At 47.0% G+C, this 16849-nt stretch overlaps 1 protein-coding gene across 1 annotated transcript in view; it reads left to right on the top strand.

Moving 5' to 3' along the window:
- LOC115097568 (collagen alpha-1(XI) chain-like) overlaps positions 1 to 16849 on the top strand; it is a 319380-nt gene that overhangs the window by 53517 nt on the left and 249014 nt on the right. The window contains exon 5 of the mRNA XM_029613505.1: positions 983 to 1063. Within this exon, the coding sequence (XP_029469365.1) occupies positions 983 to 1063 (81 nt within the window). The remainder of the gene's footprint in view (positions 1 to 982; positions 1064 to 16849) is intronic.

Below are 16849 nucleotides of genomic sequence, written 5' to 3'. Positions count from 1 at the left end.
TGGCAGTCAGGTGGCTGTCAGCGGGTTAGGAAAACAGACGCTCAATTTTACGAGTGCCCGTTTTCCTAACCTGTGCACAGCCATGGGTTAGGAAAATGGATGCTCGTTAATTGGGCATCCTTTTTCCTAACCTGACCGCCGGCACACTTTAAAAAAAACTTTTTTTTTTAAACAATTTGCTCCTTTTGGTTCCTCCAACTTAATACTGACACAATATTAAGTTGGAGGGAGTACATACAAGAGGTATTTTCTGTTTTTCTGTACACTTTTTTGGGCTGCTCAGAAATTAACGCCTGCTCTGGGGAGGCATTAATTTCTGAGCATAAAAATGTGCGGGTTCAGTGCACTTTTTTTTTGATCTAGGGAGAATTGCTAATAGCCTCGTCAACATGCATTTGCATGTGATGAGCGCTATTAGTTTTGTGGGGGGTTGGATGTGCATTTTGGACATGCTAATCCCCTTATAGAATAAGGGGTTGTGGACCCGCATCCAAAACCCGCATCCAAACGCGGGTTAAACAGTGCACTCAGCTGTATTGCATCAGCCCCATAATTCTTCAGCCCAGTTCATTGTAGCTGCCGAGCACGAACCTGGCTTGATGCTTCTGCCATCGCTAGGGGAAATTCACTGGAAGCATAGCTCCCCTAGAAATACTAGAAGTGATACGCTGGAAGCATGCGATTCCAATGTATTTCTCTTAGTGATGGCAGACCGTGTTGGATGCAGAATTGGTTCTGCATTTAATAATTACTGATAAAGGGCTTTTTAAGTAACTGATGCTGAGTGATGATTTTTTTTTGTTCATCTTAAGCAATCTAACACCCTAAGAAAGAGGGGATGGTGTCATTAGGAAGATCCTTTCTTATAATTTTTAACTTTATTGCTTTACCATGCCAACTTAGACTTACTAGCTGTGCTGTCTCTGCTGTACATTTTCCCAACTCTGATTCTTCTTTTCTTTCCCCTTTTCATTTTTAACAGGTTCATATGCCAGCCTCGGAGCATCCAGAAGACTCCTCTATGGGCGGTGCACTCACTGTGGTCGTGAGGACCTCTTTAAATGTAAGCAGTCATTCACTGTCTTTTATTTACTCTGCTGGAAAGCTAAATGCCCATTCCCCCCCTTTTTTTTGTTTTTTTCTAAACTAAAGACATTTTGGTAGGTCTCTTCCCTGCTGGGTCTTTTTCTGTTTCCTATAGTCTGGCATTCTTTTTATTAGCTTTGTAAAAGTACTGTAATAAAATATAATTATATACTTTCTTGTAATTCATATCTTACTAAAACAGGGTCTGTTTCAGGGGCATGGCAGAAGGGATGCCTCACACTTATGCTTGGGGGTGGTTTCTCTTTCTCCCGGCTATAGAGGGTGTCATTCCCGATGCTTGCACAAGACGCCGCTGGCACTAAAGTCAGTCTTGCTTACAAATGAAATTAGTAACAGGCTAGCTGTTTAGAATGACAGAAACTCATTGCCTGCTCAGGTAAAGTTTGAATTCTTCTGGACACGATACAATCTATTATAAAACTGAGAAACTATATATTTGGCAGACTCTGAGATGTTTGGAGACGGCACGTTTAGTAACATAGAATGTGTAGTGCCTGTCTGGTCTGGTATAGAAAAGGGACAAAGAGTTCTGTATTCAAAAGTATTTAGCTGGATAACTCAAAAGATATCCAGCTAAATGAATATTTGGGCACTTATCCAGCTAAACTCTATTCAGGTACTTTTGACCAGATAAGTTAGGAGCATTCTGGGAGTTTAACTGGAAGGAGATGAGTTAGCCAGATAAGTTATCCAGCTAAGTCTGATTGTCCCATAGGCCTGTGCTAAAATTAACCAGATAAACTTATCCGGCTAACCTTAGAGTAGCTGGATATATTTAGTAGAGATGGGAATCGGAACTGGATTCGGTTCTGGTTCCGATTCATATCATGATTTTTTTTTTTTTGTCTGGCCCGATCGGGTTTTTTTTTTATCGGCTGCGCCCAAGCCGATAAACAAAAAACCCACCCCGATCTTTTAAAACTAATCCCTTAGCTTCCCCCACCCCCCCAAAACCTTTTACAGGTACCTGGTGCTCCAGCGGGGTCCCGGGAGCGATCTCCCGCTCTCGGGCTGTCGGTTGCCACTAATAAAAATGGCGCCGATGGCCCTTTGCCCTTACCATGTGACAGGGTATCCGTGCCATTGGCCGGCCCCTGTCACATGGTAGGAGCACTGGATGGCCCGCACCATTTTTAAAGATGGCGCCGGCCATCCAGTGCTCCCTCCATGTGACAGGGGCTGGCCAATGGCACGGATACCCTTTCACATGGTAAGGACAAAGGGCCATCGGCGCCATTTTGATTAGTGGCAGCCGACGGCCCGAGAGCGGGAGATCACTCCCGGGACCCCCACTGGACCCCCAGGTACCTGTGAAAAGTTTTTTGGGGGGTCGGGAGGGTGGGGGATTAGTTTCAAAGAGTCGGGGTGGGTTTAGGGATTATTTTTGTGCGCCGTTTTTCCCGGCCTCCCCCAAAACGATAAGAGAACCCCACGAACAATATCATGGTGTTTTCCTATTGGTTTCGGGAAGCCCCCGATTTCTGACGATTTTGAAAATATCGTACGATATTTTCAATCGTCCGAAATACGATTCACATCCCTAATATTTAGTGGTGCAATTGCACTGCTGAATATATAGACAAAGTTAGCTGGATAAGTTTATCCGATTAACTTGCTGAGCTGCACAGTGGCTGAAAGTGGACTTCTATATATTTAGAGAAAAAAACTGACCCATCCTCCCCCACCAGGACTCCCTATTTTGGGTTTGATTTTAAAAGTGACTTGAGTGCATAAAACCTAGTTTTATGTTCATAATTGGTGGTTTGAGAAGCAAGGGTGGATTGGCCTATTGGGGGATCGGGCTTCCCCCAGTGGGCCAGTCGCTCCCATCACGTATTTTTTTTTCTTTAAATAAGAATTCCCAGCAAAGAAAATGAGAAGGGCTGCTGCAGCCCAAAAAAAGATCTACAAAGTTGTGGCAGAGCCGATGAAGCCACGCTTAAAGTGAGGCCTGTGGGCTGCATCACAGCTCATTCTGCTGTGCCTGAAGAGGACCTGTGAGTCACAGCAGAGCCCATCCTGCCACGGTGTGAAGAGAGATCTGCGGGGCCGCTGAAGTGAACCTGCATGCAGGGCTTGTGTGCCACTAGTCTGGGGGCGGGCGACGGCATGACTTCTCCTTCTTCCTGTCTGAGTGGCCTGGGAGAGGAAGTGGTGGGTCCGCACAGGCAGGAAGAAGAAGAGGCCATGCGGGAAAAAGAAGAGCACAGGCTGTTGCAGGAAGAGGCAGCATTAGCCCCAAGTTCGCATGGCTCCAAGAAGCGGCAGCAGCAGCGCTCTTACCTCGGCCTCCACCTTCATGCAAGCGGCCCCCACTTCCCCCCCCCCCCCCACAGGAAACAGAGCAGCATCAGCCCCCGTAGCCTCAAGAAAAATGAAGAGTCCCTCTGCCGTGGAGGCTGAAAGAGGAGACTGCCGCTGTACTTCTTCTGGGGAGGGGAGAGGAAGTGAATGAGTGAGAGCACATTTGTGTGTGTCTGTGAGGGCATGTCTGTGTGCTTGTGTATCTGAGAGCTTTATGTGTGTGAGAGCATGTCTGAGACAGCATGTCTGTGTGTTTGTCTGTGAGAAAGTGCGTGTGTCTGTGAAAGCATGTCTGTGTATGTGTTGCTGCTTCTGAGAGCATGTCTATGTCTGTGTGTGTGAGAGCATGTTCTATGATTGAGCATGTGTGCATATATGAGAGAGAGAGAGATTGGGAGGAACAACCCCTCATCTCTCTCCTGCTAATCCACGACAATCTCAGGGCATCTGGAAATCAAAAGATTCCAGTTATGAACAACAGGGGATTTTTTAACCTTAATAATTTTTACGTATTCGATGGAGTTTGAAATATTTTATTGGTCTTTGGAAAATTTATGAATTTTCAATTATTAGATGTTCTATTTATCAGTTGTTTTGAAATATTATTTTTATTAGTATGGTTTTACTTCTGTTGAACATTTATATCATTTTTTCCATTGTTGCACTGCATAATAGTCTGGCCTGTTACGGTTAACAGTTTGGTTTCGGTCTGCATGTTTGTATTAAAACTTTATGGTTACTTTATTCTGCATTTTTGTGAGGATCTGTTTATATTTCGCATGTGTGACTGATTTGACATATTCTGCTAGTGTGTAGGTTCTGTGTAGGGATCTGTAACAGCTTGGCTTTTTCTGTTTTCCTAATAGTATGTGTATTGGCTTTCTAGGCCTGGTGTAATAATTGCAGTTTTGCCTTTTCATAAATAGGGTTGTTGGTGTTTGAGTGCTGGCAGTTATTGCAGTTTTGATATGGGAGATTTACTATACTGAAATTGTAATCCAGTTTACATATGGCTTTCTGAGGGCCAAGCTCTTACCCAACACATATTACAATAGATCTAATACCAATTCCAAGGGTCTTTTTTTACTTTTTTTGCAGGGTTTTACAGCACTTCATACAAGTATAATATACATGTTTGTAAGTGATTTTTTTTAATCTCACAAGACATTTATTTTGGAGATATTTTTGCTCAATTCTGTCTGGTTCCAGAGTTAACTTGGCATGCTTTTGGGAGCTGTTGACACATGTGCTGCAGGGAAAGTGCATGAGTGTCAGTTACCCCCATGGGCTGGTTTTGAAAATTGCCCCGAACCAATATTTTCCTGCAGTCCATCCCTGTTGAGAAGCAACAGGGGAATCATGTGTGGAGAAGTTTACAAAGAACATTATTTCGCTCATATGTGCATAGTTTTTTGATTTTCAAAAGTTTGCATGTCAGTCTCACTTACAAATTTAAACTTGCGCAAGAGGACTATGGGAGGGCATTTTTCAGACAGCCAATTTACCTGGATAAATCACTTTTAAAACTGTTCTTTTTAAGGGGTCAGTTTTTAAGATCGGGGCCTTGCAGTTTCCCTTTTGAAAATTTGAGGCTGATCGGCATCACGAGTACTTCTATATTCACAGACTTTGTGCCAGCTTTACCCATGAAGGAGGCACAGGGATTTCAAAATGATATCCCCATGCGTTAACTGCTAGAGATGTGCATTCGTTTTTGCCGAATTGGAAAATTTCAAGAAATTGTCCAATTCGGCATGTTTCAGGGAGCCTGAAAAAGATCGTGATTTTCCCATTTTTTTGCAAAAATTCATTTTTCCGATTAGTGCGTACTAACGGGGGAGTCAGTACGCGCTAATTCCCCGTTAGTGCGCGCTAATTCCCCGTTAGTGCGCACTAAGAAAAACTAACAAAAAGTAACAAAATCTAACTGTTTAGTTAGCGCGCACTAATGGGAGTTAGCGCGCACTAATGGGAGTTAGCGCGCACTAATGGGAGTTAGCGCGCACTAATGGGAGTTAGCGCGCACTAATGGGGAGTTAGCGCGTACCAACTAAAAATCGATTTTTCTCGAAAAAAAAGACCCAAACCGAAAAAAAATGACATTTTCCATGGCGGCCGAAAAACGAAGAACGACAAGAACACATAAAATGATGCACATCTCTATTGTCTGCTGGCTCTGCTGTCAATCAGCCCCATCCCTTTTGTGGTGCTGGTAAAAGTCCCAATGCTGCTCATGGCACAGATACTTTTCCCCTTAGAGGAGAGAAGGGCCATTTCAAACAGACCCTTTTACTCAAATAACTGCTTACAGGCCAATACAGTACAGTGCGCTCTGGTGGAGCATACTGTTAACCCGCATTTGGACGAGTGTTTTCGACGTGCTAGCTTTACCCCTTATTCAGTAAGGGGTAATAGAGCGTCGAAAATGCACGTCTAACCCCCCTGAGACTAATAGCTCCCGCAACATGCAGATGCATGTTGATGGCCTTATAAGTCATTCCCGCGCGATACAGCAAGTAAAATGTGCAGCCAAGCCGCACATTTTACTTTAAGAAATTAGCGCCTCCCAAAGACAGGCGTTTATTTCTGCCGGCGCCGGGGAAGTGCACAGAAAAGCAGTAAAAACTGCTTTTCTGTGCACCCTCCGACTTAATATCATGGCAGTATTAAGTCGGAGGTCCCAAAAGTAAAAAAAAAGTTAAAAATTTTAAAAAAAAAAATTTAAAATCAGCTCGTAGGTTAAATACCGGAAGCTCAATTTTGCCGGCGTCCGGTTTCCGAACCCTTTGCTGTCAGCGGGCTCGAGAACCAACGCCGGCAAAATTGAGCGTCGGCTGTCAAACCCGCTGACAGCCACTGCTCCTGTCCAAAAAGAGGCACTAGGGACGCGCTAATGTCCCTAGTGCCTCTTTTTACTGTGGGCCCTAATTTAAATATTTTGTTTTACTGTATCGCGCGCACAGGACACTGGCCTGTGCGCGTGCTGGGAGAGCGGGTGCTTGCCTGCTCTCCCGCGAACTTTACTGTATCGGCCTGTTAGTTAGGATAGAATCACTTGGAAATTACCATCAATATTTTAAGGTGTCATTAGCCATTCCAAGTGGGCAGATAAGAGAATAATTTTTAAATAAAATGTTTCAGGGAATTGTTCTGCCATTACAATGTTTAGATCTCTGTTTATTTATTTTATTTATTTAAAAGTTTTTATATACCGCACGGTGGGGTAGAGATCTAGCCATCTAGGCGGTTTTCAATAAAACATACATAGTATCATAACGTACATCATTTAAAATACATCACATTTACATTAAGTTATTGATTTTATAAACTGTGCAAAATTCAGGAAAGAAATGTTCGTTGTTGTATATTATAAGCCTGTGTGTAAAGAGGTAAGTTCAACATTTTTTAAAATTCTTTGGGATTTGCCGTTAAACGAATATATTCTGGAAGAGATTTCCATAATGTCAGACCTGGGACTGAAAAAGCTTGCTTTCGGGTTAATGCTAGGCTGATAGTTCTTACTGAGGGAATTTCCAGCGTGCATTTGTCCAAGCAACAGAGTTGTCTGGTGGGTTTGGATAGTCTCAGTAATGAACAAAGCCAGATTGAATTGGAGTTATATAGTAAGTTGTGAATGATAGACAGAATTTTGTATGTAATATGGTGGGGTATTGGAAGCCAGTGTAACTGCTGTAGTATAGGTATAATGTGTTCGTTGCGTGGCAGATTAAATACAATTCTTGCTGTGGCGTTTTGAATGAGTTGCAATGGTTGTATTGTAGATACAGGTAGTCCGAGGTATAAGGAATTGCAGTAGCCTAGGTTTGTGAGGATCAAAGGTTGTGTAACTAAACAAAAGTCAGATGATAGTAGTAAAGGTTTAAGTTTTTTAAGCATATGTATTTTGAAAAAGGATTTTAGTTACTATTTCTGATATATTGTTAGTCATTGATAATCTAGAGTCAATGATCATTCCTAGATTCTTTGCGTGGGATTTTATGGGTATGTGTTGGAACGGTAAACTGTATGTCATCTGCATAGATTTAAAAATTTAAGTTTAGTCCAGCTAGTAGATGGCATAGGGGTAGGAGATATATGTTAAATAAGAGGGCTGAGAGTGCCAAACTTTGCTGTATACCTGTTTCAGTGGTGTACCAATCAGATTTGGATTTTCACATTGTGATTCTTTGTGGGCGATTTGCGATGAAGAACGTGAACCATTGTAATACTGTACCATTGATGCCAATCTGGGATAAGTTGGAGAAAAAATATTGTGATTTAATGTATCAAACACTGCAGATATATCAGTTAGCACTAAGATTTAGTTTGTGCTGGAATCAAATCCGCTGATGATGGTGTCAAATGATGAAATGAGTAGAGATTCTGTACTATGTCCGTTTCTGAATCCATGCTGGTTGTTGTGTAGAATATTATTGTCGTCTATGTATTCAGAAACTTGGTGCAATACAACTGATTCTATGATTTTAGCTATAGAGGGTAGCGTAGCAATTGGCCGATAATTGGCTAAATCTGAGGAGTCATGGTTTTTCTTTTTGGGAATGAGTAAAACTGATGTTTTCTTAATAGAGTCTGGGAATAGATCTTGAGATAAGGATGCGTTACTATGTTAGAGATGGATGGTGCAATATAATCTTTCATGTCTTTAAGTAAGAAGTAAGGGGTTGAAGGGGCTTTTTGAGGGTTTTGATTTTGACAAGATGTTAATGATGGTGTTATCATTGATAGGTGTGAATTCTGAAAAAGAGCATGCCAATTGGGGAAGTGTTGGTTTTGGAATGGGTAATGAATCAAATTCACGAGATGTTCTCACAGGACAAGCAGGATGGTAATACTCGCATATGGGTGACATCACAGGATGGAACCCAATCACGGAACACTTTTGTCAAAGTATCCAGAACTTTGACTGGCCCCTACTGGGCATGCCCAGCATGGCACTAACCCTGCAGCCAGCGGGGGTCCCCCTTCAGTCTTCTTTTTTCCGTGCAGCAGTAGCCACGCGGTTAAGGAGCTCTGCAGAGATTCCTGACAGGAATTTTCCTCACGGAATTACTAAAAATTAATTTACCCCACAGGGGTCCCTCCTTTAACTTTTTCAAGCCTCAGTACTCCGGTAAGTTTTTTACCTGTTTTCCGTCGATTACCGTCGAGTTTGGCCCTCGAGGCCTACTGGCCGTCGACCGTACAGCGGCTCAATTTTTTCATGGTCATGGTGTCGGGGTTCCACCGGTGCCTGGACTGTAATCGCACCATGTCCATCACAGACCATCACGCTGGGGTACATTTTAAAACACAGCGCACGCGCGTACTTTTGTTCGCGCATCAGGCTGCGCGTATCTTATAAAATCTGGGGTTGGTGCGCGCAAGGGAGTGCACATTTGTGCAACTTGCGTGCACCGAGCCCTGCACGCGCTGCCCGTTCCCTCCACCCCCCCCACACCTTCCCCTCCCTTCCCCTACCTAACCCACCCCCCTGGCCCTATCTAGACCCTCCCACCTTCATCTGAACAGTTACTACTGCCTCCGTGCAGTAGTAACTTACGCGCGCCGGTGCGGTAGGCCCCGACACAGGCCGCTGTGTCAGGGCACTTGGCCACACCTCCGGACTGCCCACACGCCCCCAATCCAAAACTACGCTCCCTGGCCATGCCTCTACCCGCCCCTTTTTGCAAGCCCCAGGACTTGCACACGTCCCGGGGCTTGCGCATGCCGCCGAGCCTATGCAAAATAGGCTCGGCGCGCGCAGGGGGGTTTTAAAAGGGTTACGTGCGTACCTTATGCGCGTAAACCTTTTAAAATCCAGCCCAAAGTCTGTGTAATGTATCTCGGAAGTGAGCACGATGTCCTAACTTGTACCAAATTTGCCCTTATGACACCAAAAGGTTGCAAGGCTAGAATGGAGAAGATGGAGCTTCTCTTCTGTGCTCAAACCCTGATGCCGTCCATTGCATCAACGTCGTCAGAACCAGCACCATGAACTTCGCGCCAGCATCGACCTCCGGCCGGTGACCGTCCAGCATCGACAACTTCTCGGCATTTGTCACCCTCTACTCCCCCTCAGGACCGAGGGGATTGTAGAGATAAACATCGCCACCGGCATCGAAAGTCTCGGACCATCGTGGGACCGAAATCATCGACCTCGCCATCGTCCGAGCCACCGTCAAAGAAACCCTGTCCAGAAAAGGCACCAACCTTTTTGGCGACTGGGTCACTGAGGCAACCCTTACCCGACAGGGTATCGGGAGCCGTGACTCCTCCTTTAACGGTGGTCCCTTCGGCTATGCCTCTGCCTCCTTCTTCTGTTCCGGAGTCGGGGCTACTTGCTTCAGGTCTCTGAGAAGAATTGGACCGGATGGTTCAGGAGGCCCTCGACAAGGCGATGCATCGACTCCAGGTTCCTCTGGCACCGACACTAGTACCGATTGCGGAACCGACCACTGACCCGATTCCAGCAGTGTTGGCACCGCTGTTCTCGAGGATGGAAGCGCTTATGGCCGCTTTTCCACCGATGGACCCCCGGGTCACCGATGGCTCCTGTGCCCTCCCCGCTTGCGTTGTCAACAGGAGGAGAAACACTGTTCCGCATCCCTCCTTCGGGAGTTCTGCCGATGCCTCAGCCGTCAATGCCAATAAGTCCGTCGGTACCACCGATCCACTCATCGGTGCCGACGCGTCCATCGGCTCCACCGAGCCATCCATCAATGCCCTCGATGCCTGCACCAGTGCCTTCGATGCTTTCATCGGTGCCTCCAGTTATTCCTTCGAGTCCTTCGGAGCCTCAATCAAGACCTTCAGGGATCCCACTGCCCCATCCTCCTCTAGTCCCTAGAGGAGCAGGTGTTGATCCCTACGATACCTGGACTGATGATTCTTCACCAGACACCGATGATTTGCCTTTACCACCTTCACCTACTGAAAGTAGAAAGTGTTCTCCTCCAGAGGATTTCTGAATTGGTACCCTTCCAATTGCAGACTGAACAAGATAACAGGCATCAAATGATGGAGCTGTTTCAATTTCTGGATGCTCCCAAGGAAGGAACCTCCATCCCTATCCACCAGGTTCTTCTAGATCTCCTCAAAAAGAACTGGGAACATCCTGGCTCTGTGGCTCCAGTCCACAGGAAAGCTGACACAACCTATCTCATTCAGTCAGCTCCAGGTTTTGGCAAACCTCAATTGGATCACCAGTCTGTGGTTGTCAAATCTGCCCAGAAAAGAGCAGGGAGAGCAAAACCTCACACTTCCTTTCCCCCAGGCAAGGAACAGAAATTTCTAGATGCCATTGGTCGCGGTGTTTTCCAGGGATCAATGCTCATCTCCAGAATTGCTTCTTATCAGCTCTATATGACCCAATATAATAGGGTCTTATTTAAGCAGATGCAAGACTTAACAGACTCCCTGCCTCAGCAATTTCAAGAGCAACTCCAGACCCTAGTCAACAAGGGTTTTGAGGCAGGCAAGCATGAGATATGATCATCTTATGATATCTTTGCCATACAACCAGGCTATCTGCAGCTGCTATCTTGGCAAGACGATGGGCCTGGCTCAAGTCTTCCGACCTTCGCCCTGAAGTTCAGAACAGATTGTCTGACCTCCCCTGTGTAGGAGACAATCTGTTTGGCGAGCAGATTCAACGGATGGTGGCGGAACTAAAGGACCATCATGAGACCCTGAGACAGCTCTCTCTCATGCCTTCTGAATACTCTTCAAAACAGCCTTTTAGGAAAGACTCTAAGAAGTCATTCTTCCGCCCGAAGAAATCGTACCGCCACCAATTAGAACCCGTTCTTCAAGACCGTTCCAGAAAGCCCAGTCTCGTCAGACACAGAAACAAAAACCGCAAACAGCCCCTCAGCCGGGCCCTGCTTCTGGTTTTTGACTCTTACATAGAGAGCAGCATCCAGCTTTCATTGCCCCACATACCAGTGGGATGTCGATTGTGCCATTTCAACAACAGGTGGCACTCAATCAGATGAATGATTGAGCATTTGTATGTTGCGAAAAGTCGCTTTTTGCGTGCGATAGCTAGATAGGGGTGGAGTCGAATCCGAAAGAGGAAGTCTGGACAGTGTCGGGGAGGATGCGGTGGTAACTTCGCTGGTGGTGATTAGGTAAGACCCGTTATCGCCGCCAGTAGCGCACCCAATAGCATCACCTTTCATGGTGGTGCTATTGGGTGCGAAAGCCGGCAGCGATAACACCGTGGTAGTGCGATCACTGCTGGCTTTCGCAGGCCTGCCCCCCGCTTCTCCCCCCTGTCTCCCATTACCGCGGGATTCAGAAAGCCGTGCGATTTTAGAAAATCCAGTCCTTTGATAGCTGGGTATATTCAGCCAACCACACCTCTGCATATATCCTGCTAGTTCTCACAGGACAAGCAGGATGGTAGTCCTCGCATATGGGTGACATCACAGGACGGAGCCCAATCACGGAAAACTTCTGTCAAAGTTTCCAGAACTTTGACTGGCCCCTACTGGGCATGCCCAGCATGGCACTAACCCTGCAGCCAGCAGGGGTCCCCCTTCAGTCTTCTTTATTCCACGCAGCAGTAGCCTAGTGGTTAAGGAGCTCTGACCACATTCCTGACAGGAATTTCTTCACGGACTTCTTTAAGGTTAAATCTGCCCCACAGGGGTCCCTCCTCTTTCTTTACTCAGCCCGTGGTACTTCGGTAAGTTTTTTTGCCGTTTTTCGTCATTTACCGTCGAGTTTGGCCCTCACGGCCTACTGGCCGTCGACCGCACCGCGGCTCAATTTTTGCCATGGACATGGCGTTGGGTTTCCGTCGATGCCCAGATTGTACGCACACCATGTCTATCACAGACCCTCATAGAGTCTGTGTATTGTGTTTAGGTAGTGAGCATGACGTCCTGACTTGCACCAAATGTGCCCTTATGACACCAAAAGGTCGCAAAGCCAGAATGGAGAAGATGGGACTCCTTGTCTGTGCTCACACCCCGACGCCGTCCATCGCATCTACGTCATCGGAACTGGCACCGTCGAAGTCGCACCACCATTGACAACCGTCCGGTGACTGCTCGCCATCGACGTCTTCACGGCCATCGACTCCCGTCCCTTCCCCCGAAGATCGAGGGGATCGGAGGGAGAAACATTGCCATCGGCATCGCAAATCTCGGACCCTCGAGGAACTGAAGTCATCGACCTCGATACCGTCCGAACCTCTATCGAAGAAGCCCCGGCCAGGAGTGGCACCGTCCGCTCGTGCGACCGAGACATCAAGGCAACCCTTACCCGATCGGGGTTTGGGAGTCGCGATTCCGCCTGTAAACGTGGTCCCTCCGGCTCTGCCTCAGCCTCCCTCTTCCGTTACGGAGCCAGGTCTTGTTACCTCAGGTCTCCAAGAAGAACTGGACCGGCTGGTCCAGGAGGCCATCGACAAGGCGATGCAACGGTTCTAGGTCCCTCCGGCGCCGAGAGTGGAACCAGTCACCGACCCGATTCCAGCAGCGCTGGCACCGCTGCTTTCCCGGATGGAAGCGCTCATGACTGCCCTTCCACCGGTAATTCCTGGGTTGCCGACAGCCCCGGTGCGCTCCCCGATGACAGCTTCATCGGGAGGAGAAACACCGTTCCGCATTTCTCCTTCGGGAGTTGTGCCTCAACCATCGATGCCATGTCGTCCCTCGTCACCGATTCATTCTTCGGGAGCGATACGCACATCGGCACCATTGATGCCTTCGATGCCAGCACCGATGCCCGCCAGGGCATTCTCGGTGCCCCCGGTGATTCCTTCGATTTTCTCGGAGCCTCAGCCGGGACCTTCGGGTATCCAACCCTTCCTGGTCCTACAGGTCATCCCGCTGATCCTTATGACACCTGGGGGATGATACGTCCACAGACACTGATGATTTACCTTCACCACCCTCTCCTACTGAAAGTAGAAAGCGTTCTCCTCCAGAGGACCTCTCTTTCATCAATTTTGTGAAGGAAATGTCGGAACTGGTCAAGACGGAGCAAGATGACAGGCACCAGAAGATGGTGCTTCTCCAATTCCTGGATGCCCCTAAAGTGATCACTTCCATTCCAATTCATCAGGTTTTTCTTGACCTTCTAAAAAAGAATTGGGAGAATCCTGGATCCATTGCTCCAGTACATAAAAAAGCTGACTCTACTTATCTCGTACAGTCAGCACCTGGCTTTCACAAACCTCAGCTTGACCACCAATCAGTAGTGGTTGAATCAGCCCAAACGAAAGCAAAAAGAACGAAGCCATACTCATCTATACCTCCTATCAAAGAACACAAGTTCTTAGATAATATTGGTCGACGAGTATACCAAGGGGCCATGCTTATCTCCAGAATAGCTTCTTATCAGCTGTACATGACCCAATACAATAGGGTCATTTTCAAGCAAATACAAGATTTCTCTGAAATCCTGCATGAACAATTCCAACAACATCTTCAAGCCCTTATAACTAAGGGCTTTGAAGCTGGAAAACATGAAATTAGAACAGCTTATGATATTTTTGACACTTCTACTAGAGTGTCTGCAGCTGCCATTTCGGCAAGACGCTGGGCCTGGCTCAAGTCTTCTGATCTTCGCCCAGAAGTTCAAGACAGACTTTCTGACCTGCCCTGCTTAGGGGATAATCTATTTGGAGAACAAATTCAACAAATAGTTGCTGAATTAAAGGACCATGAGACCCTCAAACAGCTCTCATCGATACCTTCTGATTTCCCTTCTAAACAGCCCATCAAGAAGGACTCTAAAAAATCATTCTTCCGTACACGGAAGTATTATCCCCCACCAACAAGATCCAGGCCGACGAGGCCTTACCAAAAATCTCAGCCTCGCCAGCCTCGAAAGCAAAAACAGCAAGCAGCTCCCCAGCCAGGGCCTGCTTCGGGTTTTTGACTTTCACTTGGAGAGCGGAAGCCAGATCCCTCTACAAAGCATACCAGTGGGAGGTCGATTAGGTCACTTTCACGAAAAGTGGCACTCAATCACAACCGACCAAGGGTGCTAGCAATCATTGCTCAGGGTTACCACCTAAACTTCTTAACTCTTCCACCGGTTAGTCCCCATGCAAACATGGGGACTAACCGGCCACTCTGTCCTTCTGGAGCAAGAGGTTTCCCTCCTTCTCCAGTCAAACGCAATAGAACCTGTCCCTCTTTCACAACAAGGCCTAGGATTCTATTCCCGGTACTTTCTGATCCCAAAAAAGTTAGGAGGACTTCGTCCAATTCTGGACCTACGAGCTCTTAACAAGTACCTTCAAAGAGAGAAGTTCAAGATGGTAACCTTAGGCTCTCTTCTACCTCTGCTACAAAGAGGAGACTGGCTCTGCTCTCTAGACCTCTGAGACGCTTACACCCACATTGCGATAGCTCCGGCTCATCGCAAGTATCTCCGCTTTTTTAGTAGGCCAAAAGCACTACCAATATCGAGTGCTCTCTTTCGGCCTAGCATCGGCACCACGAGTTTTCACCAAATGCCTCGTAGTTGTCGCAGCCTTTCTCAGGAAGGAAGGTGTCCATGTCTATCCCTATCTGGACGACTGACTGATCAGGGCTCCAACCCAGCAAATCGCTCGGTCCTCCCTGAACCTGACCATTCACACTCTAATATCTCTAGGATTTCTTGTCAATTACGAGAAATCCTATTTACTCCCATCTCAAACCTTAACCTTCATTGGGGAAGACTTGGACACCTTACAGGCAAAAGCCTTTCTCCCTCAGCAGCGAGCTCAAACCCTCGTGTCTCTAGGTCACCAGTTGCAGTCTCAACACACAGCAACAGCTCGCCAATTCCTCGTCCTGCTGGGACACATGGCGTCCTCAGTCTATGTGACACCAATGGCCAGCCTGGCCATGAGAGTCATACATTGGACTCTGAGGTCAAAATGGATTCAAGCCACTCAGCCTCTGTCAACCATTGTTTACATCACCGACGCACTCCGTCTATCTCTCGCCTGGTGGAAAGATCACACCAATCTCCTCCAGGGATTGCCTTCCATCTCCCAGATCCTCAAATCATTCTCACCACCGACGCTTCCAACATCGGTTGGGGAGCTCATGTAAACAATCTACAGATGCAAGGATCTTGGTCTCTAGAGGAAGCCAAACACCAGATAAATTTCCTGGAACTTCGAGCAATCCGATATGCTCTCAGAGCTTTTCAGGATTCCCTATCAAATCACGTAATCCTGATTCAGACGGACAACCAGGTGGCCATGTGGTACATCAACAAGCAAGGTGGCACAGGCTCCTTCCTTCTGTGTCAGGAAGCTGCGCAGATTTGGGCGGAAGCGCTCTCCCACTCGATGTACCTCAGGGCCACCTACTTGCTGGGTGTGAACAATGTCTTGGCAGACAAACTGAGCCGTCTCTTCCAACTGCACGAGTGGTCGCTCAATCCATCGGTAGCGATCTCTCTCTTCAAGCAATGGGGGTATCCCCAAATAGACCTCTTTGCGTCCCCTCAGAACCACAAAGTGGACAATTACTGCTCCCTAATTCGGAGCAAGTATTCTCGGCCCAGAGATGCATTCTCCCTCACATGGGCAACCGGTCTGCTTTATGCATTCCCTCCACTTTATGCATTCCCTCCACTTTATGCATTCCCTCCACTTCCTCTTCTCTCGAAGACTCTCGTGTAGCTATGTCAGGACAGAGGGACCATGATCCTGATAGCACCTCACTGGCCGCTCCAAGTGTGGTTTCCCATACTCCAGGATCTCTCCATCCGCAAGCACATTCCCTTGGGAATGGACCCGCATCTGATCACTCAAAACGACGGATGCCTACTCCATCCCAACCTTCAAGCCTTGTCCCTGACGGCATGGATGTTGAAAAGTTAATCCTTCAACCACTTAACCTTTCCGAATCAGTTTCTCGTGTCCTGATTGCTTCACGCAAGCCTTCCACAAGAAAATCTTATTCCTATAAATGGAAAAGGTACACATCATGGTGCACTTCGCAGTCCCTTGATCCCTTTTCCTGTCCAATCCCAAAATTCTTGGACTATCTCTGGCATTTATCAGAATCCGGTCTAAAGACCTCTTCCATTAGAATGCATGTCAGTGCATAAAGGAATCGGGGATATCACTATCTCGGTACAACCCCTCGTAACATGATTTCTTAAAGGCTTGCTCCATATCAAGCCACCTTTACGTCCTCCGGCCCCTTCTTGGGACCTTAACCTGGTTCTAGGTCAGCTCATGAAACCACCTTTCGAACCTCTCCACTCCTGTGACCTTAAATATCTCACATGGAAAGTGTTATTCCTTTTATCTATCACTTCTGCTCACAGGGTTAGTGAGTTACAGGCCCTAGTCACCTATCCGCCTTACACTAAACTCCTGCAGGACCGGGCGGTACTCCGCACTCACCCTAAGTTTTTGCCCAAGGTAGTTTCGGAGTTTCATATTAATCAATCCATCATACTACCTATCTTC

This window comes from Rhinatrema bivittatum, chromosome 8 (genome assembly GCF_901001135.1).
Source record: "Rhinatrema bivittatum chromosome 8, aRhiBiv1.1, whole genome shotgun sequence".
Classification (NCBI taxonomy): Eukaryota; Metazoa; Chordata; class Amphibia; order Gymnophiona; family Rhinatrematidae; genus Rhinatrema; species Rhinatrema bivittatum.
This window is presented reverse-complemented; position numbering and strand designations above follow the sequence as displayed.